This window comes from Podarcis pityusensis (assembly GCF_964106645.2).
Source record: "Podarcis pityusensis genome assembly, chromosome: 2".
NCBI classification, from domain to species: Eukaryota; Metazoa; Chordata; class Lepidosauria; order Squamata; family Lacertidae; genus Podarcis; species Podarcis pityusensis.
Window position 1 is genome coordinate 63,822,583 of NC_138029.1, and position 26,594 is coordinate 63,849,176.

The window sequence follows — 26,594 nt, forward strand, 5'->3', positions numbered from 1 at the left end:
ATTTATTTCCAAGTTCCTTTTCCACGAAATGATGAACAAAAAGAGATCATTTCAAGAATGAGTTAGCAGTCATTAATCCAGGGACCAGGTGAATAAGGGCTGGTAGGCAGAATGAGGATTTTGGGTTTCATGAAAAAGCTGATTTTGTTGACATCTGTCTATCTCAAGAGACAATGTTGTGTGCTTCGGGGGCAAAGTCAAATTGTTGTATTAGCAGCACCCAAGTGACCTCTCTGGGCTGCAAGCCTGGGCAGTGTGTGTGAGGTTGTGGGCTGCCCAGAAGACCCCTCTCTTGACTTCACTGATGTGGTCCAAAGGAAAGCAGAGCAATACATCTGACACCAGCTTGGCTGCAGTTGTCAGGTGGCAGCGTACAATGTGCCATCCAACCACCTTAGGGGCTCCACTCCATACTTATGTAGGGTTTACTCCAGGCTTCCTCAACCTCGGCCCTCCATGTTTTGAGACTACAATTCCCATCATCCCCAACCACTGGTCCTGCTAGCTAGGCATCATGGGAGTTGTAGGCCAAAAAAACATCTGGAGGGCTGAGGTTGAGGAAGCCTGGTTTACGCCTTAGCCTTTTTTTCTTTCAATGATGTCCCACAAAACGGTGGAGCCATTTATTTATTATTGCATTATTAATACCAAGGAGGATAAGCATTGCTTCAAGTGTCAAAATAACCTGACTGCCCTTAGGTACAGGGCAGCAGCTCAATTTGGAGAGAAGGCGGTGCCATTTGCTGTACTGCCTCAGGCAGTAAAATGTTTTGGGCTTGCTCTGAGAATACGCTTTTGCCCCTTGCATATTCTCATCAGCCTAAATACAGAGCCTAAATACAGAAGTAGACCTCAGCTACATGCAAGGTCCTGTGACATTTTATGTATTGTTTCTCCCGAGTCAGGAAGAAACTAGCCTGCCACCAAAACCGTGCTGCGGAACCAAAACCTGTTTTGAAGAAAACACTTAAAACACTAGAACTGTACAGCCCATAATATAAAAAGGGAAATAACCCAAGGCAGAGGAACAGTCCAAAACGCCAATAGCTCCCTTTCTGCTTTTACATGCCATTTGGTTATCAATACTATTGTTGCCACAACTTGGACACAGTTGGTATCCAGAAAAGGTCCAGCATTCATTTGGCATGATGGAACTAGAGAGACTATTGAACCAGGCATGGCCTGACTGAAATAATAATGTAATAATTTATTATTTATACCCCGTCCATCTGGCTGGGTTTTCCCAGCCACTCTGGGCAGCTCCCAACAGATTAGAAACACGCTAAAACATCAAACGTTAAAAACTTCCCTAAGTAACGCTGCAACAATTTTTAAATATTATTTTCTAAGTTCTTGCTCTGAAAGCCTCCATCTTCAGACACCAAGGGGTAGTAGCCTGAGATACGCCGTATTCTATAGTGGCTCCTGGCCTGTAGAGCACCAATCATAACTTTCAATGTAAAGTTAACTTATTTGTCTGAGATTTTAATTAAGTTTAATTTTAGTACCATGATTTTTTTAAAAAACAAAACCCTGCTGCTTTCTCGTTTCATGCCTGTTTATATTAATGCAATTAGTTTCTGAACAGTTTTGTGCCTGTTTTAGTGGAAGCTATCTTGTGAATTTTTAGCAAAATTAAAAGAGACAGGATATAAATAAGTGCAGTGTTAATAAGAATGTGAGCGATGACAAAGTCCCCATTTTGGCTGGTGCTCATTCCAGCACTATTTAAACCAACCCCGTGGAGAATTTGCACAGATAAACACTTCTCACACAATTGCTTGACAAAAAGACAAAGACTGCAATGCTATCCACTTACATGGGAGTAAATGTCATTGAAAGCAGTGAGTTACTTCTGAGAAAACAAGCTTGGGATTTCTGTGCAGCAATAATGCAATGTAAATGAAAATTCTCAATTCAGATCCACAGCTCTACCATGGTAAATCTGTATTGATGATCTGCATGTGACAATGCACTAGTGAATACAAAATAATGAAAAGCTAAGGTGCATCGAAAAAGGCAGATGGGAAAGAATCGAATTATTCATTTCATACATATTTAAGTGTTTTTCTAAATGGATTCCTGAAAGGTGTATGTGGCAAGTTAAAATGAGTCCAGAATTCTGTTATACAAAATCAAAAGAACACATTGCTAGCCTATTGCATCTAAAACCGAACAGTTCTTTGGGGGAAGTGGCTGACCAGGGTTGTGTGTGGTTTTTTTAATGTTCAATCTATATATGGAATTGAGATGCTTTGTCTCTACTTCAAAACCACCTTCAAAATCGTCCTTAGACTGTAGCAAGATTTTTTATTTTTGCTAAGTAGTATTGAGTAGCTTCATAGAAAAATAACTCAGTGGAAAAGTGATACAACAGAAATCCCGTGGAAGCTGTTAATGCACAGAAAAACTCCCCAAAAGAGACTGCTTTTCATGTAATTAGTGAGAAAAGGTCCACTCAAGGATGCACTTCTAAGGACACCAGCGGTGACTAGAGTTGTATAAGAAAAGAACAAATGAGAGCAGAGGTTTATTGGAAAGCTTTAATGATGAAAGATAACAGCTACTGTTTACAGACGGCGACCGCGGCGACCGCCCTTTCTGCGAGTGCTGTCTGACGGGATAGGGGTGACATCCTCTGTGGAGAGAAATAAGGATTTCGCATTCAGAAGACTTTCTTGCATACACAGGTCCCACAAACATACAAAACCCTCTAAGTCACTTTTCATATGGTAAATGAAACAATTTTCCAATGCCGAAGGCTGGTGGTCAAAATCTAACACTAAGAACCCAATTTACTACAGGATCGCAAGTCAGACTGAGAAGCTGTACTTCCAATTTACAGCAACTGTATTTTAGGATGTGAAAGTCCAAGTTCAGACAAGTCTGCAGAGACTTTAGGACTTCCACTTTACTTAATTAAGAAGGGACGACACAACTACCAGGGGAAAACATTTCATAATACCATGGTAGCTACCAAAATGCAGCTTAGCACCAGTTTCAATTCTTTCTAACTAAAGGTCACAACTACCTGATGTTGGGACATCTCCTTGTCTAATCTGCAACATTTCTGTACTTCATATCTTAAACTCAGCACCTTTAGCATGTACCCCACAATATTGAAAAGCGTTATCACGGGAAACTAAGAGGGTTTGTTTAACACCTGAGTAAGAATGGGACATTAAGAAACAGCCGTTTTCTAAAAGAGATGGTTTCCAAGGAGATGCATTCTTCAAATGCATCTTCGGTTGACAACTCACCAATGCGCCCTATCTTCATGCCAGATCGAGCCAGAGCTCTGAGGGCTGACTGGGCTCCAGGCCCAGGAGTCTTTGTTCTGCAAAGGAAAAAAATGAGGAACTACATGAAGCAGATAAGCATTTACTAATTATCTCTGATGTCCAGTCGGTCTCCACTGCATTTGTTTATATATACTGGATGGTTCTATAATAATTCATATGGAGGGAATAAACTGGTGACACAGACCAATATGGGACAAGCAGGGAGATAAAATGGCAGTTCAACTTCAAGCTTTTGGTCTAGTGGCAAATAGGGCTCTTACTGTATTTTTATAAAAGCCATGTCATGTTCAGCTAACTTCATAGGCTCACCTTTATGCTGGAATCTGAAGGAAAGAGTGTAATGGAGGCATTTTATATTAACCAGCAGGGGGTTTTTTTTGTTTTCAATTCAGACATTTAATCTACTGGGAATGCCAATCAGTTTCTGTGATTCATGAAATTATGTTCTTTTTTTTTGTCTTGGGTGCCTGCTACCCCTTGGGAATTATCCTTGTCATAATCCATGTGGATTCTCAAGATATCTCTGCTGCTTGTCTTTTCTACCCTATGCAGAACTGAGAAGGCTTCCCTCTTTTTTTGCTTCTGACTGCAAGGCCTATGTCTAATGGGCACAGAATATCTCTGTTCTATTAAGGGAAATACATAGAAGCACTCAAAAGAAGTGGCTATATTAGGGTTGTCATATTTCAAAAAGAAAAAACCAGAACACCCCAAGGCTATATTAGATGCAACCTGATCTCACTGACAAATAATGTGGACAATACTTTTTATAACATCATGGTGGTCCAAACTGCAACTTAGTCTATCTAAATGCAAAGCTTATTTAGGAAAGAGGAAAAACAACCAAATATCCACAAAGATATTAAGCCAACCAATATATGCATTCAGTGCCAAGAGGGTATTCTCTCTGTTCCCCGCCCCCACCTTGGTCTACAGAATGCTACAAAATTATATATATGGTAAAGTTTTCATATGGTATTCCTGCATAATGTTGACTGTTAAGAGGTGAATGGTGAATGCCTTAGATACTAATTAGTATCTGATTAATTACATTTTATAAACTCTGTGTGGGAGAGAATGACACACATACCTATTTCCACCTGTAGCCCGCAACTTGATATGAAGGGCAGTGATTCCCAGCTCCTTGCATCTCTGAGCTACATCCTGGGCAGCCAGCATAGCAGCATAAGGAGAAGACTCGTCCCTGTCAGCCTTCACTTTCATGCCACCAGTTACTCGGCAGATTGTTTCCCTGAGAAAGAAGGAACAGAGAGATTATTTGAGGAACCTCAAGTCTAGTCTCACTTTCACAGGAGATACAAAGCTACAGGGTAAGCAGAGAAATTGTATTCTTGGCTTCTTTGCCAAATTGTTTTTAAAATATGGAAGCAACAACTTCCAAGCCTTACTGCCTCTACTGCTGCCCACAAGTCCTAAATCCTAGCAGACAAGACACAGAACCAGCCACATAAAGTTTAGCTGTCCCTTATGTTCCCACTTACTCCCGTATGCCTGAACAGCTTATAGCAGGTCATGGGGAACTGGTGGCCCTCCATTTTGTTGGATTCTAACTCCCACCAGTCCTAGCCAGGCAGCACAACCAATGGGATTTGTAGTTCAGAAACACCTGGAGGCCCACATTGTTTCCTGAGTCCTGACTTATAGGATTTTAAAATAAGAGAAGCTTTCTGTACCAATGTGAGTGTGTCTCTTGACTTCTGCATTTGATCAAGGGTCTGCCTGTGATGTCCAGCACTATATGTCCAGGAGTTGCATTAAGGAGTATTGAGGTGTAAAAATTTACCAAACGTCATAGACCAACATTCCCTGCCCCCATATATCTTTCATTTTAAAAAACATGTTAAAGAAAGCAGTCATAAACAGGTGCCCACTCACTTGCCAGACAGGTCAGTTACATGGACAAAAGTGTCATTGAAGGAAGCGAAGATGTGGCAGACTCCAAACACATTCTCTCCTTCAGCCACCTGTGGTCCCAGACTGATAACTTGTTCTTCCTTCTTTTCCTTGCCCTTACGAGGTGCCATTTCTGTTATAAGAAAACAACAACAAATTATGGAGGATATGGAAGGCCTTAAAGTACTGTCTCTTGGAAGGGATCTACTTATAAACCTTTAAGATTCCAGGGTAAGGAAAGTAAGTAGTTCAGACCCAAGTCACACAAGCAAGCTATTTTAATAAGCAGCTACGTGGGGCTAGTTCACAGCCCTTTTTGCATCTCTGTGCACAGAAAATCCTTTCTGTACTGATGCCAACTTCCAGCTCAGTCAGGCAGTACAGCAGCCTTCACCAACCTAGTGCCCTACAACACCCAGCAGCCCCAGCCAGCATGGTTGTGCTGTATGGGGCAGAAGGGAATCTTAGTCCAAAACACCGTGGCAAAGGTTGAACAGAAGCACCTGTGCCTGAAGTTCCAGCTTCTAACTGCACCTCACTCCCAGCAACATCCACTCACCCTTGCAGCAACCCAGCTTTTCCTTGCTTCAGAAAACAAGGAAATCACTCCATCAGGTACTTCTCTCTCACAATATATGAATCCGAGGGGAAGATAAAGGACATCAATATAGCACCATAGTTACTAAGTTCACAGTCTTGATTAAGATATATCCAATATATTAACTGGCAGGAACAGCTTTGTGAGACCAACAACAACCAGAATTGGGAGTTCTTGGAACACAAAACTTGTGCTAATTTACACTGACTTTTAATAATTCTTTTCATAAAACAGGGCATAGAAGCCAAATGACTTAACATAATGGCCTCCACTTTCTGTTAAAAAAAATTTCAGGCCTATTAAATGAACATCCCTTCTGTATGAGTGTGCAACACTCAGCATTTCAGTGAAATGTGTTGCTTCCACACTATACTAGCTAGCAGGTTACAAAAATTAACAACCTCCCTGAATGACTTGCACAGTAAGAATAATGCTAATCAAACAGCACACATTACCACAATCACATCCCTATAGGAAAAATCCTGCACTCCTCAATCAGGTATGCTTATGCCTATAGCATGATACATTTCCCAGCATCATACATGTGGCAAGATCCCCACTGCTCTTATCTGTAATATTTAGCAATATATATTGTACAGATAATGCCATCAAGAAGATGGAGTAGGGGCAAATGGACCCTCAGCACAACAGCACTTGAGTACTTCTAAACAAAAGGGTATGTAAAAAACAGTATTTATCTTACAACAGAGAAACCCTCCAGTCACTACATTCAACATTCAAATAAAGGGGATTATAGGCAGAATGTATGGAAACCTAGATGGCAGTGATTTTGCAGAGACAAGAATACAGCACGGGTAGTCAACACGGTAACCTCCAGATGCTTTGTAGTACAACTCCAATCAACCTCAGCTTGCATGACCATTGATAAGGAGCATTAGGAGTTAGAGAATACAGTGTCTGGATGGCAGCACATTGGCTATCGGTGGAATTTGGCAGCAGCTTTAGCATACTTAAAAAACAAAATAAACCATGTTCCTAGCTCAAATGACTGCAGAAGTAATCCTGAAAACTTTTCCAGGTCTGGCTGAGAATTCTCATGGCCATAGAGAATATATTAACCTATGCCATTACTATGATTTACTATTCTCGTGGTTAGAAAAGAAGGGTTAGCTGTCTCTCCTATGTATAAAGCTCAACCTACCCCCCACCTAGAACACAAAAATTCATTCTATAATTATGAATGGTGGTTACAACCGGTTTAAGCATATAATCTCCAAACAGTGAACAATCCAAAAAGAGCATGCACACACAACAGTGTGTGTGAGGTATTCCAGTTGAAAAGAACCAAGCACGTTTTGCTCTCTAAAGCACAACTGATTTCCAGAAGTCAGTCCTACGGAATTGAAAGCAAACTACTGCTAGGTAAGTGGGCTTTAGGATTGCAGCCTTTGAGGTGAAAACTTTAAAAATACGGCTATTAAGGGCTGCAATCCTGCAAAACTAGGCCGTGTACTATATGTAACCTTGCAGATGCAGACGACTCCGTGATACGTGGATCCCCACCCCCTCCAATATAACAGGACGGCCTGAAAACACAAACGTGATGCCAGATCATCTCTGATCTCACAAGGCCGCAATCAAACCCAGAAAGTTCCCTTCCTAGAGATGAGGGAATTTGTGAGTTGAAGAAACCGGCAGCTACTAAATAAAGAAGCTTCTCCCACGTCAAACCATCTCAAAAGGAAGGGAGCCTGCCTGCCTCCCGGAGAGCAGACTCTGCCACAGGCCCAAGCGGCGGCCCTGGGGGAACCTCTCAGCCTCGTCCACTTTGGCCTTAATGAGAACCACAACGGCCTACATCACGAAAAGCGACTCAAGTTACTGCTTCGCCTCTTAATAAAGCAAGAGGCGCGCAACTGAAACAAAAGGCGGAAAGACGGGCTGCGCTACGAGGCTCCATCCCCGCTTTGCCCAGCCGCGCTCCTTCCCGCTGCGGTGCTGCCTACCCCCGCGGACCCCGGGGGCACCAGGCCCTCCCCTCCGCCGCCCTCCCCGTGCAGCCGGCGGAGGAGAGGCCAGGCAAACCGCGGACAAATTCGGAGACAGCCGGGTCCCCGAGGATGGGGGTGGATGGAAGTTAACCCCCTCTCTCGACACTTACTCGCACGTCTCCGCAGGCAGCAACCAACACCGGAAAGGAAGAGGCGGGCGTCGCGGGGGTCAGAGGTCACCTCGCTTCACCCGGAAGCGATACGGCTGACAAAGGCGGATCACTTCCTCGAAAGACAATCCGGCTTAATGTTTAAATGCAGATACACACACACGCGGAATTTGATCGATTGGGGAAGTGATGGAAGATAGAGAGGAAAAAAAGGGGGGAAGGAAAAATAAGGCCGGAGTCGGAATGACCTATTCCAAAATGGCGAGGGGGGTAGTGATGGAAACCCTCACTAAAGATGGCGGAGCCTAGATAAATTCCTTTCCTCAAGATGTCGGGCGTCGGCTCTGACGTCAGCGCGTTCCACCCCAGCCGCACACATAAAACGGGGGTGCGTTGTCCTCGCCTTTTCCGAGTGTCCGTGGCGAAGATGGAGGCTGCGGGGAAGGAAAGCGGGAACTGGCGCATTTATATAAACTTCAACATATTTGAAAAGGGCAGACGCAAATCGTTCATTGATTCCTCGCTGTGCGCGAGCGCAGCTCATGGTCCTGTTGGGTACCCGCTTCCTCTGCGCCGGCCTTTCTCCGCGAGGAGAGGACCGCGCTTGCTCTCCCTTGGTTCAAAGGGAGCGCGCCTTGCTTTTGACACTCGGATGTGGCTGGCCCCGTTTTCCCAGTGCCGAAATGTGCTGGCTCAGCAAGTGTTTTGTCTGTGCCAAAACCCAGTCCTGAGTTTTTCTGCCCATCGGATGAAGTGCTTCTGCCGAGGGGTGCTTAGGCTCCGAATGCCATGTTTAATTGCATATACAGCATTACTTAGAAAAATGGTTGCGGCAATTACAATCGAAATGGCTACAATCGAAATGGCCCATTTCTGCAATAACCAAAGTGTGGTTTTCCCAGAAGGTGGGAAATCTGCCTCCATTCAGAGATCAGAGCTTATTCCCCCCCCCCAGCTGTTATCAGCATTTATTATTTGCAAAAGTGCTTATATAATGGAGGTCAGAGGGTAGGGTTGCCATATTACATATTTCAAAAAGTGAGTGAAGTTGTTGAACTTGTTTTGGGTTGCGTGCCAAAAAGCTGTAGAACCATTGAGAATATCTTTACCTGGCCCTGCGATCAGTTTCCTTTTCTGAGATGGAGACCATTTGCCATGGGTAGGCAAACTAAGGCCTGGGGGCCGGATCCGGCCCAAACGCCTTCTCAATCCGGCCTGTGGAGGGTCCGGGAATCAGCATGTTTTTACATGAGTAGAATGTGTCCTTTTATTTAAAATGCATCTCTGGGTTATTTGCGGGGCCTGCCTGGTATTTTTACATGAGTAGAATGTGTGCTTTTATTTAAAATGCATCTCGGGGTTATTTGTGGGGCACAGGAATCCGTTCACCCCCCCCAAAAAAATATTGTCTGGCCCACCACATGGTCTGAGGGACAGTGGACCGGCCCCCTGCTGAAAAAGTTTGCTGACCCCTGCCCTTTGCGCTAGTGGTAGATTGACAAAGCAATCCATATCCTTGTTATGTTGGGCTGCTGCTGATGGGGCGGTGTCTCTCTGGTGCAGATCTCCCTTGTCTGCCTACCAAGAAATGGGGCTTTCCAGAGGTGGGGCTGAATGTTCTCTGGATCTTTTGGAATGTGAGTTGACCATGCTGCCATCATGTGGCAGTGCTGAGTGAGCTGGGCCCAGTCTCTGCCTGCACCCTTCACCTGGGATGCTCAGCAGAGCTATGAAAGTGACAGTGACCCTGCTGCTCTGTAAAGCCCCACCATGCTGGGTGGAAGTGTTAGGTTTGCTCCCAAAGAAAGGCCTGTGGTTTTCCCAATATAGTGCTGACACAGTCTATTAATTTACCTCCAGAAAATTGCCAGTTACAGCAGAATCCTTGGCCCTCCAGATGTTGCTGCACATACCACTGGCTATGCTTGTTGGAGCTGATGAAAGTTGTAGTTCAGCAACATCTGGAGGACCAAAGTTCCCCATAGCTGTGTTAAAGGAATGACCTAACCTAAAGCGTGTGGGCTGTATCCAACTAAGCGCTTTTCAGACCTATTGAAATTAATGCATGTGACTTAATTTAGGTATTTAATTTTAAGAGGTCTACCCTGAGTAGAAATGAGTTGGATGCAACCCTGTGATTTTCATAATATCACTGGTTTGACAATTGTGCAGACGCTGAAAGACAGGCAGACAAACAGAAAAATGTTTAATTTTTATTTGTATTCATTGCAGAAGCAAAACATGGTTAAAAAATAGTATTGCCCAAAACTGCACTAGTTTTGATTGATTGCATTTACGCATGTATGGCTTTCATTTTTGATGCATTTTGTCAGATATCCTGTGTACATGGCTTCCATTGCATACAATACAGCTAACTTGCATCGGTCATAGTTTGTCAGCTGTGTACTAGTATAGGATTCATAGGATAGAGTTAGCTGTGTCAATGAAGCAGTGTTTGCTTCTGTACAAAATACATGATGTAAATGCTAATTTGTAGTTGCTGATGAAAAATAATTAATAACTAAGCAGAATTTTAAACAGGTTTATGGTTAACCCCACCTCCTCTGCTTGCAAGCCTGCTCATAGCATTACTGGTTATGAGCTCATGTGGCTTGTTTCCATCATTGTCAGGCGGAAAGTGCTGACTGTGCCTGAATGAAACACAAGGCTGTGGTTATTAAAATATGAGTTAGGTATGTTCTTTTTATCTGTGGGGGGGGGGGTTTCTCTGAGACCCCCAGCAATTTCCCAAGTGGTCTGCTGGTGGTGGGGTGGGGAACTGAGGACTGCTAGTCTGGGCGCTGGGCATACGTAATATTACACAGGTCCTGCCTGGAGGCTCAACAAAATTGGAGAAAGAAAATGTCTCACTTGCTGGGGGAGGCTAAAAGGAATCTTCAAAAGTTGCAGTTAAAAAAACACAACCCACAGTTATATAACAATTAGCCTAAAATTGGAAAAAAGAAGAAAATCAAGTGGAACATCATCAAGAGAGAAACACATGATAAAATAACTATATTTTAAATAATTTCTTAAACAGAGACAAGGAGGGAGCCAACCGCTTCATGTCTCCCTAAACCTCCCACTTGGGACATACAACAGGATTGCAAAAGTGGTGTTTGTGTGTGCAGATCATTTTTTGTTCTACGTGCGTGCACACTTGCAAACATGCACTTTCTTTTGATCTTACTAAACTAATATTCTTAAAGAATCTGGCTTCTAAAAAGCTTCAGTTACATTGAATTATAATTCTGTCCCCATTGTATAGGCTACAACATGGATGGGGAGCGTGAGTCTCTCCCTGTGTTGTTGGACTGCAAGCATGGTCAGTGGTCAGGGATGATGGGAGTTGTGGTGCAACAAAATTTGGATGGCCACAGGCTCTCCACCCTTGTGCTTTGTACAATACACATTTAGTTATGTTGCCTTTGCTCCACCCCCAGCCTGCCACCACTCATGTGCATAAAACATCCCCAGCCAGCAGCCTAAATATACCCGGCTGAAAGCATAGGCCTGGAATCATGATTCCACTGAAGTCAATGAAAGATTTATTAAGCACTTCAGTAGCACCGTGATGGCAAGCAAGGCAATCCATCCATCACTACCGTCCCTCAAAATCATATCCGTCATAGATGAGGCAGCTCATGGAATCTGAAGGTGTTTTGAAATCCCTCAAGTGGAAGAAGCAGAACAAGCAGGACTCCTGGCCAAGAAGTAAATGTGCTGCAGCAGAAATCTGCAACGAGTTCCAATCTCTTTATTACCCTTTTCCTGTAAAGGAACTCAGGCAACATTTTACATCTCATTTATCTTTCAAGGAGGCTTGCCGGATGATTTTTGCAACAGGATGGGCTCTGCCACCTCTCATTCATCTGGAACGAATCTCCATCCGTTTGCATCGATTGAGAGAGAAAGAGAGAGATTTGCCAAATATTTCAAAGGGACCTTTCAAATATCACTCTGGAGCCTGACGTTTCCTTCGCATTAAGGTTGTCACAGCTTGATGGTCCTGGAAGGATTTACACAGGAGAGTGGGAGGCCATGTTGCTGTAAGAAATCATTGATTGGTAATCATGAATGGGCACTCGTCCATTCCCTACTTCTCTGATGATGATGAAGTAGCTCTACTTTCAGCAGCCTGACTGTCATTTCATTTGGGGATCGGGGGGCTGAGAAGAAACCCAGAGTCAGGGAATTAAAACAAACAAAAAACACTGCTGGGAACAAAAGCACATAGCATACATGCAGGGCTGAATCTTCTTGTAAAGTAAGCGTAAGTAGCCACACATTCATTCCTAGCTGAATTGGATTCATTATTTAAATAATTTACTTTAAGTAATTTCTTCTTTGTGTAAGCTTAATTTCAGATCCTGCTCTTCTGTTGGAAAGGATTGCTGCAGATACCTCACCTTTCACACTTTGGGATTGTGGTGGGAGTTTCAGGGCTGGTTCTGATATTGGGAGTGTTGTAACTGGCCTCCTTGCAGCCTGTCCTATTCATGTTTACCCAACAGTAGGCGTGGCTCATGTCACCACCACTACCCAAAAAGTACCATAATTTTGCTCTGGCTCCTAAAGACTCTACTGATTTGGGTGGCAGCAGCAAAAAAGGGAAAGTAAATAAAAGTATACACAAAGCTCTGGCATGGGTGGAGCCCTGTTACCTGTTGGGGCTGTCATCAGATCAATGTCGTATGAGTGGAGAGGGGGTGAGAATCCTTCTTAGATGATCTGCTTGGATTAATTTAGGAAATGGGTCCTGTGCATGTTCTCTGGCATGCAACCCCCAGAGGGTTGACTACAGATCAGGCCCAAAAAGGTCAGCCACTCTTGCTTTATAATAATTGTAGTTGTGTTCACTCAGACTTGCTCCCTGGTAGTTTTGCATACTTAGTCGCCTGCTCACAGAACCTAGGGGGTACACAAAAAGCAGAGGAAGCTGTGTTGGTTAATGGGTGTGGGGAACCAAAACCCATAGTTGAACCTCATGAAGATCAGAGTGCTCAGCATGTCAGAGGTGTTACCTCCCGGATCACAGGCAGCATGCAGGGGAACAACAGCGGCAGGAGAAGGCTATTTTGCCCCTGCCTTGCATGTGGGATTTGCATCAGCATGTGGCTTCCTACCGTGAGAAACAGGATGCTCAGCTAGAAGGGCCCTTGGCTTGATCCAGGTTCTTGATCAGGTGACATTTTGCGATATTTGTGGAATCCTCTGTGTAGCACCCCGAGATGGATTTAAAGTCTGTTTCAAAGAAGCGGGATAGTTTTAGGTGCGCTTCAAAATAAGTGGATCAACCACTTGGAGCATTGGGCCAACCAGCAAGGGAGCCACGGGACAAAACTGACATGCTGGAGGTGGAATGGGGGGGCCTGGCCTGTCCGGCATATGAGAACTTCACTGCATGCCTCAAAGCTGGCACCTTTGTAGCGGTTGATGTCAGCTGGGTGCTGAAAGAGTTGCACATTTAAATAACATGCTAACAAAACAAAAACAGAAAAACCCAACAACCCACATGCTGGTCTTTTCACACTTAAAAGTCGTCTAAGCAATAGTATTTGCTTCTAACCTTTCCCAGTGGTGCATGTCTCTTTGCGTTAGAAGACATTTCTATTAAAGACAGAATAGGAATGTAATGCAATTAATATCAAATGAAGTCCCTGCGAGACGACTCCATAACACAGCAATGGCCTTCTTGTGAAAATTTATCTACAGTGGAGTATAAAGGGGTCTTAAAGAATAATGAAACTGTATGTGGGGATTTTAATGTACGTAATAATTCCCTGAAACATTTTCTCTTAAAAGATCTAATTGGTGGCAATTTTAATCCACATCACTCTCTGTAGGGACATAAGGCTATTGCTGTGAATGGCATAGACTTTGCGGAGAGAATGACAGAACTGGGACTGCCATTTTATGTCTTCCTTAAGCAGGTGACCGTAGGGAAATTTATTTGCATCTTACTCAACAGAGCTTCCATTTGTTAAATGTGAGCCTCAGAGCTTAAGGACTATTTCCTGGCCTGAGATGTCCTTGGTTAAAGGAAGAATGGACGTAGTCAGATTCAGTGCTTGAGAAAGTTCTGGAATTCGAATTGATCCAGTGGTTTTGGAGGTGGACAGAAAGGCAATACTTGAAGGCCCTAACAAAGGCTGACTTTGCTGGGATCTGAGGGAGCTCAGAACTTTATGGAGCTACTTGACAATTTAAGAGTTTGGGAGGGAAAAAAATCATATGTGTTTTGTTCTTATAAGGAACTCCAGTTCCCCCAAAGGCATCAATGAAGATGGCTGTTACCATATTGGCTTTTGTTAGGTTATGAGATTAAATAAAAACCTGAAACTAAAAGGTGGATGGTGCTGTTCTCTTTTCTCCCGCTAGAGGGTGCTTGAGATATTGTTGGATGAAAGCAAGATGACCACACAAACAAACATCTCAAAGTTCCTATGAAGCAAACAACAAAAAGGGAGCAATTGCAATGAGAAGCTACAGATCTGGAATTTGTTAGCAAATGTGACCTTATATATCTCATGGATTCAGTAAGGGATGTGGGTAGTTCTCTCAGCTATGTACAGTAATTGTGTTCCATTTAGTATTCTTGTAATGGGTTTGTTTTGAACTGTAGTTCATGTTTCACATCCCAGCTATTAGAATATAGCTATTAGTGTGAGCTAGGTTTATCCCTAAGTGTACCTCTTGCCTTGCTGGTAAATGTCCATTGAGATGAATTAAAGAAAAAAGCTCTGTCACATAAGCTCATGGGATATTTTAAAGTCTCAGAGGAAGTTTAACTGGAAATGCTGGGAATTTAATATGGGGCTCCCCCCCCCCCCAAGTGTGCTCTGTTGCTGAGCTATGAACAGTCTACCCAAGGATTATTTAAAAATCCCTGGAATAAAATGAAAGTAAATGGTTCCCCTTTGTTGTTGTTGTTTAGTTGTTTAGTCGTGTCCGACTCTTCGTTACCCCATGGACCAGAGCATGCCAGGCACTCCTGTCTTCCACTGCCTCCCACAGTTTGGTCAAACACATGTTCGTAGCTTCGAGAACACTGTCCAACCATCTCGTCCTCTGCCGTCCCCTTCTCCTTGTGCCCTCCATCTTTCCCAACATCAGGGTCTTTTCCAGGGAGTCTTCTTTTCTCATGAGGTCGCCAAAGTGTTGGAGCCTCAGCTTCAGGATCTGTCCTTCCAGTGAGCACTCAGGGCTGATTTCCTTAAGAATGGATACGTTCGATCTTCTTGCAGTGCATGGGACTCTCAAGAGTCTCCTCCAGCACCATAATTCAAAAGCATCAATTCTTCGGCGATCAGCCTAATGATTCCCCTACTTACTGCCAAACAGTATTGTTCAGTCCAGTTGGAGAGGAGCACACAGCCACTCACACTGCCAGCACAGGACTCGGATACAAAAATGAAAGTGTGTAGGGCAAAGGGAAGAATGTGGCTCGTACAGTGAGCTTCACATCCTGTGTTAAAAAACCTTTATAGAGACTGGTCTGTTAAGGTGTTAGACTGGAGCTTGACCTAGGACACTGGTTTCAAACCCCAGATCAACTTTGCAATCTAATGAGAAGGCCTTAGGAAAGTTTCTCCCATTCAATTTCATTTCTCCACTAGCAACATGAGAATAACAGCAGAACATCTGATGGCTGTGATAAGGATAATAAAGGAAGAAAGGACCATTAAAGCAATGAATTAACCAAAAGGTGCTATAGAAGTGAGAGATTAAAAATAAATATTGACACATTTTAGGGCTGACACAATATACTAGCCAATTTGTCCCTATCTTGCTATTTCTGTAGGCTTTTGCTCATGGAGTGGGGAGGGGCCATTGTGCCCATCACTTCAGACAGAAAAATATATGTGGCTAGTCCTGCTAATCAGCAAGCTGGCCTTTGGTATGGTAGACCCCATTCTGTGTAGAGCTCTCTCCAAATTTCTATCTGTGCCTCTGCATTTAAAGGGAACCTAAATAATTACAGTATATTAGCCGGGCATTTATTAGAGGATCCACTGTTGGTTTTCTTGTTCCTTTCCTGTCCTCTTTCATTTCCTTGTGGTACTAGTAGTGGGAAGGTACTATATATAATTACAGGCACCAACTCAATAACAGCTATGAGCCTGTGGCCACCCACCCACCCACCATACTTTTAAAGCACATTCTCCTCCACAAATAATCATGGGAACTATAGTTTGTTAAAGATCCTGGGAATTATTGCTCTGTGAGGTTAAACTACAGTCCCCAGGATTCCTTGGGTGGGTGTGTAAAATATGCTTTCAGTGTCTGGTTTGTAGACGGTCCTTCAGTGTGCAAACGTGCTACAGCTATAAAAATCTGAGTGGTTATGATCCTGTTCTGCAGGGAATCTTATTATTCATTTATTGCATGCATATCTCAAGGAGCTCAAGGTGGCAAACATGGTTCTCCTCTTCCTCATTTAATCCCCACGACAACCCTGTGAGGTAGGTTAGGCCAAGAGGCAGTGACTGGTCCTAGTCCAAAACTCTGACCAACCACTACACCACGCTGGCTCTCATTCCAGTGCTGGAATGTAAAGAGAATACTAGCACTGCTTTTTCCTTAAAGAATAAATAGGCCCAGGGGCGTCTTACCCATAGAGGCCAATGGTGCGGGGCGCCAGGGTGCCAAGTTCTGGAGGGCACCAGGGAAGAGGCGGAGGCTGGACACAGCGCCTCCCGACATCAGCTTGCCACCCTCGCCCACCTCCACCATGCCGCGCCGAAGCAGCGCCGCGCCCGGAGCCTCCGTCTGCCATGGCCACCGCAGCACGAAGCGTCCAGCTAGCTGAGGTGGGAGGCGCCGTGTCCAGCCTTCGCCTCTTCCCCGCCGGAGGAGCCGCCCTCCAGCCACTGCCCGTCTCCTCCAGCCCTGCTGGCAGCACCATCCTCCCTTTAAAAAGGTGGACAACTGGGAAAGGGGGGGGGTGCGCCAGAGGAAGCTTTGCACCACGGCACCAGATATGCTTAAAACGGCCCTCACCATTATGGATGCCGGGAGAAAAGGTGCCTGAAAACGCCTAGTCAAGGCTCAGAAAATAACACAGCTTTGCTATTTGCCCGCACTTCTCTTCACCTATTCAAGCAAGTGTTCCTTTCTCCTGGCAGTAGCTCTTACTATCGGCCGTCTCTAAAAATGAATTTTGCAAGGGAGAACTGTATTCACTTTCTGTTTCTGCTCCTCTGTGTGCAAGGCTTTTCTCTGACCATCTTGTTTCTGTGTCCGTTGCAGGATTCCTCAGGCCCCCAGCCCTCCCCTTTTAAAGACCATAGGAAGCTGTTTTATACCAAGTCAGACCACAAGCCCATTATGTTTTTATTTTTCATTTATTCATTACACTGCTTGATTGTAGGGGGGAGAAAACCTCAAAATACAGAACAGTCAGATTATCACAAGAAAAGTTTTCAATAATATTTTAAAGCATACAGAAAGTGAAAGCAATAGACTAAAACCAATTAAAACTCAGCATCAGCTTTCTAAGCGTCTGGGAAGGCTTGTCTAAACAGGAATGTTTTTAGCAGGCACCCAAAAGTGAAGGTGCCTGCCTGATCTCCATAGTTCAGTATTGTCTTCACTGACTGGCAGCAGCTCTCCATGGTTTCAGGCCCATTAGCTAGAATCTAATGGCCACATAACTACATTTCTTAGTAAATTTGTAAAAAAGAAGAAGAACCTTATTCTAGGGCAAGCATAGGCAAATTCGGCCATCCAGATGTTTTGAGACTACAACTCCCATCATCCCTAGCTAACAGGACCAGTGGTCAGGGATGATGGGAATTGTAGTCCGAAAACATCTGGAGGGCCAAGTTTGCTTATGCCTGTTCTAAGGCAAGTTTCCATGTCTGGTTCCAGGGCCTGCAGCAACTTACACCTGGTCGCTGCATAAGGCTCAACATTTACCTAAGTCAAGTAGGCCCAGCCTACTTAGTCCAACAGCCCCATCGTCACCGTATCCACATCACTGTTGATAAAGGGAGGTTTGTAACTATTTCCCAATTGTTGTTGTCATTTAGTTGTGTCCGACTTTACGTGACCCCAAGGACCAGAGCACTCCAGGCACTCCTGTCTTCCACTGCCTCACGCAGTTTGGTCAGACTCATGCTGGAAGCTTCGTAAACATTGTCCAACCTTCTCGTCCTCTGTCATCCCCTTCTCCTTGTGCCCTCAATCTTTCCCAACATCAGGGTCTCTTCCAGGGAGTCTTCTCTCCTCATGAGGTGGCCAATAAGGCCATACAAAAAACCCTCAAGACCTCAATGTGCCAGACTTCTTTATCCCTTATCTTGCCCCAGAAGGGATTCACAAACTGTTTGGTGTCAGCCTACTCACTTCAACCCCTTAACACCCCTGTGAGAGATGGGATAACCCCCGCCCCCAAACCCAGTGCATTTCCTTCCCACATGAACTTGATTAATTGCAAGCTCATTCGCAATCTTCCAGCTGGCGATAAGCGCCACTAGAGGGTTGGCGGGAGTTCGGATGCCGCTTCATGTGTGTGAGAATCCCCCCGGCTATGCCTGGATCCTCGACGTGGGTGGCCCATCTCAGCCAGCCTGTGCAGGAAAGGTGAATGGAGTGGGATAGAATTTCGTCCCAGAAGTGCTACAGAAGAAAAGGAACCATATGTGCATGGAAGGCTGGGCCGGGCAGACTATAAACAGAATTAGCATCCGAGAGGATATGGCCAATCTAAAGCGTTTTTGGAAACAGATGTGAGATGCGAGGAAACAGCACATTTTTATTTCGCTTTATCAAAGCAAAATAGCCCAGGCTGTCAGATGAGCACCTAGAAAGCACAACTCTGATCACCAGCAATTTCCCATGTAAGGCACTGTCCTGCCTCCTCTTTTTCCTCCCCTTTCTCCCCGCCAAAGGGAAGGATTCGTGGTGAGCTAAGGAAGAGAAGGAGCGCCGCCACCCACCCCTCTCCCTCTATGTTTTGGCTTCTATGGATGAGTTCACAAAACCCAAGGGGCCAGTGTGGTGTAGTGGTTAGTGTCTTGGAATTATATTGGAGAGACCCAGGTTCAAATCTCCTCCTGGCCATGGTGCAGTTCTATGAATGACAGTAATTCTCCCTCAGCTTCAGCTACCTCAGAGGTATACTGCTTTGAACTCCTTGGAGGGAAAATGTGAGATAAATGCAAACAAACAACGGAGTGTTGATGAATGGAAGACTAAAGGCTCATGTTCATCCTCCAGCCATTCCTCTTTCTGGAGTTGCTTTCCTAGGTATTGATCACCTGGTGTGGGCCATCACTCTGCTTTCTGTTTGCCCTTGTGTGATAGGAGTAGGGAGGAGTTTGTAGCAGCAGTATATCTGCCGTCACTACCAGACCACCGATTCCGTCTTAAGTGAGAGATGGCTCCCAATATTTCCAGAGCAAAACCTTGAGGCGCCCCGTGGGCCCAAAGAGCAATGATGCCTCTATGGCAGACGCTGCTAGCTATGAATAGAGGAATATCAGGACGCCTTAGGCCTTGTCCTTTGTCTGAATAATATTTGAGGAGAGACCTTGAAGTTGCCCATCAGCACCTGGACAACAGGCTAACAGGTCACCTGGCCACACCCTCCCCACTGTGCTGAGATGGACTGTTTCTATTTAAATTATAGTAATTACTTCTGCATTTGCCTCTCTATGTATAAATGAGCTTAGGCAATTTGTATACAAATCTGTGCCCTCCTTTTGCCCTCTGCTTGGGTATGTGATGCATTTTCTTTGGTGGGAGGGGCAATCTGTTATGTGGGCGCCCAAAGATGGCTAGAGTGTGCTGCTATTGGGCCAGGCCTAGCTGGCCAGGTAAACTGCAGGGCAGGCCAGGCAGAGAATGGCGAGACAGCCAAAGAAGGCTTCTCCCCCTCTTCCTCTTGCTCTTCAGAGCTCCCACCACAGCAGTTTCAGAAGCTTCAACCAGTGAATGGCAGCCCCCTCTGGAACATAGCTGTCAACTTACAGATTTGAAAATAAGGGACCAGCAGCCTTGAAAATAAGGGACCAGCAGCCAAAATAAGGGACCTGCAGCCTCACCTGTTCCAGGCACTCCAGTCTTCCTGTCCTCCTGCAATCTGATCAAACTCATGCTGGGTAGCTTCGAGAACACTGTCCAACCAACTTTGTAACCAGAGGTTCAACTGAATAGAATCTGAATCACATGCACCACAAGGCCTATGCAGCCTCAACTTAAGATGGCTCCCTGGCCTGGCTTTGTACTGCAAAGTTTGCAGCAGCACGTGCAACAAAATGGCGTCCAGCATTCAAAAACCCCCTCAGCTTGCATTAACTAGCCACACACAAGGCATGCAAGCTCCACCCCCAGTCGTTCTTAGACTTCTTATTGGGTGAGCAACACAGCCAAGCAACACAGTTGGAGCCTCCCTCCTCCCTGGCCGGCAGGGAGGGAGGGAGAGGAGCTGCTTCCTTTGAAATTTAAGGGACATCATTTAAGGGACATTTAAGGGACATTCATCAATAAGGGACATGGTGCTGGAATAAGGGACTGTCCCTTCAAATAAGGGACACTTGACAGCTATGCTCTGGAAGCCCAGTCAAGCCACCCCAGTGCTGAGTCTGCTGATCAGTCTGAAGCTCCCAGTGCGACAGGAAGGAATCCAGAATTATCTTTTAGATACTGTTTTCTCCTTGTATCTTGACAGGAAGAATAATGTCTCTCCGCTTCCTCTCCCAGATCAGAAAAAAAGCCAGGCTATGCGTGCACCAGCAGTACCGCCATGTTATCAACAGCAGAGAGGGGCATTCTCAGACCACTTCCAGAGAACTTGTCAAGGCAATTAACAATTGGCAGAAACATTAATGCTTGGCATTAAAGGCCCTGGTGCTAGTTAGGAAAGATAATTTATTTTCTCAGGATCTCACGCCAGGAAGTAAGCCATAAACTCCAAAGCCACATCTACTTTTCAACTACTGACAGTGGGGAATATTTCAACTTTATCTCCTTAGCTATCTCCCTTCAACTGTTCTGTGGCTACAGCCTCCCATTACTGCTCATCCGGACTGCATATAGGATTGCTGCTGCATTCTTTGGTAATTGCAGCTATCTCTGTGCATTGGATAATTCTAGAATATTCGGCCAAAATACTTCTACTCTTTTTAGTCCTTCTTTGCAGTGATGTGGCTATAAATCTGCTTTAAGTTGTTAGCATGCCTTTGAAAAAAAATCAAGCAATTATTTGGTTCACTGTTGATCCATTCTACTTGTGTGGTCTACCAGTTCCCACCAAGATAAGTTCATGAAGTTGCATAATTTGTTTTGAGATTGATCTGTTTATCTCTTCTCCTAGCTTGGCAGATGCTGGCCAAGCCGGCAAGCCCTTAAGTGAAAGATGCAAATGGACAAATGTGCTTAATCAGAACCCCTTTAACAGTCATGTTGTTACTGTGTGGGCAGATGGGTGTTTGCAAATGCCAGGCCGAATACTTAGCAAATTCCTTTCCCCACAAGAATAATTAATCAGTGGGAACATTTTCGCCACTGGACATTGTGAACTTTAGCTCTGAGACTAGTTATTAGTCATATTTTCTCCCCCTTTCCTGGCACGATAATTTCTGTGCAAGTCCCACTCCGAAAATCTCTCACAAGGGTTCAAGTATTCTAAAATGCATATTTCTTGGAACTGTTGTAGCTGACCTTGCAAATGACCTTTGTTCTTGACAAAATTGCCATGTTTTTTGTAGACAATGTAAGTATCCGGGGGTGTAATGGACGCAGGAATGTGAATATATTACTAAAACTGCCTTAAGTTCCAAATAATAGGAATTTCTGCCTGGTGAGTATAAATTTGTAACCAGTTTTGTGTTTTCACTTTCCTCTGGTATCTCTCCCTCTCTCTATTGTTGGGGGATGGATGTTTTGATTTAAATGGTTCCTTTTCCCATTTGTTAATGGGGAATTATTCCAGAGAACGGTGCCAGAGGCCACATTCCAGAGATCAGACAGTTTACTGCTTCATCCCTATCAGATGTGGTACACCAAATATCACAGCAACGCTTTTTCTCTCCAGCGCTGGATATTCCCACTTGAGTGTGTAGTGAGACGACCACAAAATGTTAGCTAATGAAACACAGACTTAGGGGGGCGGAGGGTGGAGCTGGGACAATGCTGGAAAGGGAGAACGTGTATCCTGACTGATGTTTCTCAAATGGGATGACAAGGGCTTCCTGCAGTCATCTTTTGTGTGTGTCTTGCACTGAGTGCCATGGGAATGCGAAAGCGCTGGGAATTCTTCTGCCCCCACAGACTCTGGTAGCCTTGCAGTGGCACACAAACAGATGACGAAGGGCTGGCCTTTTCATCTCAAAGATCAAGAAAGAACATGAAGCTCTGAAGGCACAATGTGAGCAATAAACATCCTTCGTTAGGTCCTCCGAAGCTGAATTGAAAAGTAGAACTGACACCTTTCTTGTGTGGCCCTTTTCTTGTATATTATAGCATGGAAAATAAACAGGTGCAGTGTTTACAACCACATGTGGAAAACTCTGCCGGTGGAATTTCCAAGTCTCATTAAAATCCCTGGTCATCGCTGGGTGGCTGAACAGACCAAGGAGGTGGGCCTTATTTTGATTGTCTTGACAATGAAGTATTGAGAGCTCCAGGAAGGGAACAGAAAGATAGTTCACTTGCTTGCTCGGTGCAGCTGTCCTGTGCACCTCTCTGCCCAGTGCCACTCAGCATGGAGTCAACCAATCTTTTTTATTATTTTCCCCATTTGTTGCTACACAGGGGGCCAGAGAAATGTGGCTTGCTCACTGAAGCCACCATTCAGCTCTGTAATGAATGCAGCTCACCATCTATGGTGCCCCAGTAAGTCAGGCAGGGCACTGAAAGAGGGTGCCCAGGATCCTCACAAATGTGGTGTCAGCGCTCAGGGGTGCCAACAGGATTTTCTGGGCCCATGGAGATTGCAGAAGAGGACACTTGCAAAAGAGGACACATATTTACATACAATTTGCAAATGGCTTTTTGTCATGTGCATATTTGTGTCGTCCTTCACAAGTGTAGAAGAGGCCACAGGAAAAATAAATCCCTTACTATGACGTAATACAATGTCTGACAGACAGAATGTGAACAGATGAAGCTTTTCTAATAATTATATTTCTATATTATGAAAGGTTTAACCAGTTGAATTTCTGCCTGCCACATAGTTGGTAAAGGTACAAGAACCCTGTTTCCACCAACCCTAAACCAAAGTCTAGGCTGCAATCCTGTACCCACATACCTGGGAGCAAACACCATTAAACACCAAGAGACTTACTTCTGGGTAGACATGCATAGCATTGTACTGTATGTTAGACATACAGTGAATTCTTGATCAGTGCATGGACTTTAACTCATGCACAATAGGCAATATGCCTAAGCCTCTGGTGGAAAGTTTTCACATTTTGCCTTTGCCTTTTGAGGGGTATGCTTTTCCACATGTACTTACTGTACAGTAACATTATCAGAAAATAGCTTAGAGGAAATATGTGATCTCAGATGAACCTACCACAGGAAAGATGGGATGGGAAACTGCAGAGACTCAAGGGACAGAAGACAACAGGAAAGAAAAGTGCATTAATGGGGGAGAGGAAAATGTGGCCAATAATCAGGGGTAATGGGAATTGTAGTTCATCAACATCTGGAGGACCAAAGGTTTTCCCACACCTGCTTTACAGAATTTGCTGCTCCAGACACTCTTGCTGCGTGGCTCAGACTGGCTGTGCCTGGGCATATTTGTGCCATAAATATACATTTTTACTTGGAATGAATCCAGAGGGGATTTTTTTTCACATAAGTGTGCTCATAAAGTTTTGATAGTCATTCTCTCCCTCCCTCCCTGAGGAATTCTACCTCTGCTTAGGGATCTCCTATATCCTCAGAGCAGTCACCCGATCAGAGTTCCTCGGATTCTTTGGGGACAATGAAATGGATATAAGGCTGGTATAAGTTTGAAGATGTACCTTCTACATTGGACTCTTGCTCCCATCTGCCCCAGCGAGCACGGTCAGTGGACAGGTTTGATGGGAGTTGCAGTCCAGTAACATCTGGAGGGCTGGCCACAGGATCCCCATCCCAGATCAGCTTCCTGTCCTGTGACGCAGGATACTAGTTTGTTTTTCTGTTACTTTTGTTCCCATTTGTTTTTATGGTGTGTTTTTATTTTGCTTTTCCCTGTTGGATTTATATCCAATGTAAATTTTCTTTTGCTATTTATCTTCATAGGCACTTATTTGTCAACTTTTCAATTTACCTGCTTTTAAATTTATTAGCATTATAATAATAATTCTTTTAGGGTGCAATTTGATGAATGTTTACTCTTCAGTGAGTCCCAATATGTTAGCAGGGCTTACTTCCAAGTAAGTGTGCATAGGATTGCAGCTGAAGTTTATTTAAGCAACGTGTTCACAAAAACTACACACAGGTTTAGAGATGTGAAAGCTGTTTATTTAAAACGATATATTAAATAACTCTTTTTATTGTGGATGACTGGAAGATCCTGTTTTTATCATTCTCCTGAAAGAACTGTAAAACCTGCTTGCTCACAACATGTTCATGTCGGACTCTTAAGAGTAATGCCTATTGTACTTCGTTTTCACACCCTTGGATTGCTGTTTCTTTTGTTCTTTGCTGCTGGGCGCTGTTTTGGTACAGTTCCACAATATCAAACAATTCGTTGATGGAAAACAAAATGGAACACTACAGGAGACATTTCACCACAAATATGGGCAAGGGGAGACACACTGGAAAGTTTGGAGTATTGGCAACACTGTGTGACATCATATAACCTCAATGCAAACCAATTGGAAAGGTCAATGAGCAGCGACATTGTAGAAGCACCATGAGAATTGTGTACCTGTGTGTAGAAATGCAATGAATGTGCAATTAACTGGTCATCTGGAAGAGCCTTTAATCTCCATAGGCTACCTGCAAGTCTGAGCATATGCCCAGGGCAATCTGATCAGAAGAAAATGTTTATGTTTGTTCATAGGAACCAACTAAAAAGTAAAACTTTCAGTTACTGCAGTGGTTTTGTTTTGTTTTGAAACCAATCTGTTTGAACATGAGCTGGAAACAGAGGTTGTTCCATGGGGGTGTGTGGAAGCAATGTATTCTTTGCCACTGATTGCATCGTAGGTGTCATCTGCCCTCAGTGTTTAGAATTTATGCATCCACATGACTGCTACTGTGTGCTGACAATGATTTCAGGTACCATTGCTATTGTTCTAAGTTTGCCTGTACATGACTTAACAATCCTCGGAAGCCTCTAGGCAGGAATAAAGGGGCAGGGAGAAAATGATGAACTAGGACAAATCTGGGCCTCTCTCTTTCTCTCCCCACCTCCAAACTCTCCTCCAGGCCAAGGGAATGGAATTCTTTGCAGGCTAGAGCAGGGATCGTAGCTAGGCAAAGTCCAACATGCAGCTGGCCGTTGGAGCTGATCTGCCCCTCATCTCTCAACTGGAGCGTGAAAAGTGGAAATTATTTGATGAGCCAGCAGCTTCTTCTCAATCCCTGGTTAGGTGGTGGGGGAAACCTCAGAGTTAATTGGCTTCAAAAATCTGACATGCATGAGGACACAGGAAGCGCACCAATTGCCAAAGAAAGGGAGCAGCCTTAGAAGAAGACATCAGCTAGACATACCAATTACTCCAAAAGCAGGCAGCCTCATTCGGCCCTTCAGGGCATTCCACCAAGTTTTGTTGCAGGAATGGTGCAGGGGGAGAAAGGACTTTATGGAAATATAGATCACCGGACAGAGCATCAAACGCATTCTTCTCCCGGCTAATCACAGTGCTGGGGAATCCTTTCACTGAGAGATTATCACATAACTTAGGATATGCCACCCAAGACCAATGTCACCCACATTGAGTCAAAACAAAACCAAACCTCGGTTTCATATGTGTGGGGGCGGTGTGTGGGATTGCTTGCATAGAAGAAATCTCTCCTGAAAAGGTCAGGGTGTCTTTCCAGAGATATTAGGTTTTTTCTTCCATACCCAGGTAATCCACATGGCCCAGCTTCTCTTAGTACTGCCCACAGACAGCTACTGAGCACATCTCTGAACACAAGGGACACAAGAAAGAAGCACAAAGAAAACACATCCAGTCAGTCTAGTCTGAATTTTAACCTCTGGGCTGTTGGCCAGAACTGAAAAGCACAAAGCCTGGCAAAGATCCATCGGGGCTGTTTTTGCTATTAATTAGTATGTGGGTGCTTTCATATAGCAACCCTTTATTTAAAAAGTACACGTGATTAAGGTATCAAGTGGTGGGGTGGCTGCATTTGTAGTGCGGTACAAGTGTGTGCTATGGAAATGTTGTGCTGCGAGTGCAACTACATGAACTCTGTGCTGTTCCATCGAGTTCAACACCATTAATTAGAAAGAACAATGGACTTCGTATGTACTCAGGAGCTCTTTGTCCTTAGCGCTCTTTTTTTAAACACTTCTTTCCCCTGGGGGGCAGAAAGGAACACTGACTCTCAGTGGATACTGCTGCTTTCCTTCTCTCTCCACCTCACTCTATGCCACTCAGTAGGGTTGCATGTGGACAGTATCCTGCTGCGTCTCCTTGTGCAGAACTGGGAGCAGGCTTGGCAATTGTCCTGATTTCCCCAGGAAGTCCAGAACATCACCATGCTG

The 26,594-nt window shown here is 44.4% G+C and overlaps 1 protein-coding gene and 1 long non-coding RNA gene across 2 annotated transcripts in view; both read right to left on the minus strand.

Moving 5' to 3' along the window:
- Positions 1 to 26,594, minus strand: part of LOC308469259 — a 212,928-nt gene that overhangs the window by 106,689 nt on the left and 79,645 nt on the right. The gene's annotated exons all lie outside the window — the stretch shown is intronic.
- RPS14 (ribosomal protein S14) lies at positions 2,530 to 8,093 on the minus strand. Its single transcript, XM_080993497.1, has 5 exons — positions 7,937 to 8,093; positions 5,199 to 5,349; positions 4,393 to 4,554; positions 3,261 to 3,337; positions 2,530 to 2,638 (listed from the first exon to the last, which is right to left on the minus strand). Exons 2-5 carry the CDS (start codon positions 5,345 to 5,347, stop codon positions 2,571 to 2,573), a joined length of 456 nt encoding a protein of 151 aa, XP_080849623.1. The 5' UTR covers positions 5,348 to 5,349; positions 7,937 to 8,093; the 3' UTR covers positions 2,530 to 2,570.

Excerpts from the sequence above, each read along its gene's own strand:
- RPS14 (XM_080993497.1), bottom strand. The coding sequence starts at position 5,347 with ATGGCACCTCGTAAGGGCAAGGAAAAGAAGGAAGAACAAGTTATCAGT. Across the intron at positions 4,555-5,198 it reads GTAACTGACCTGTCTGGCAA|GGAAACAATCTGCCGAGTAA; the intron begins GTGAGTGGGCAC and ends CTTCTTTCTCAG. Across the intron at positions 2,639-3,260 it reads CATGAAGATAGGGCGCATTG|AGGATGTCACCCCTATCCCG; the intron begins GTGAGTTGTCAA and ends TTCTCTCCACAG.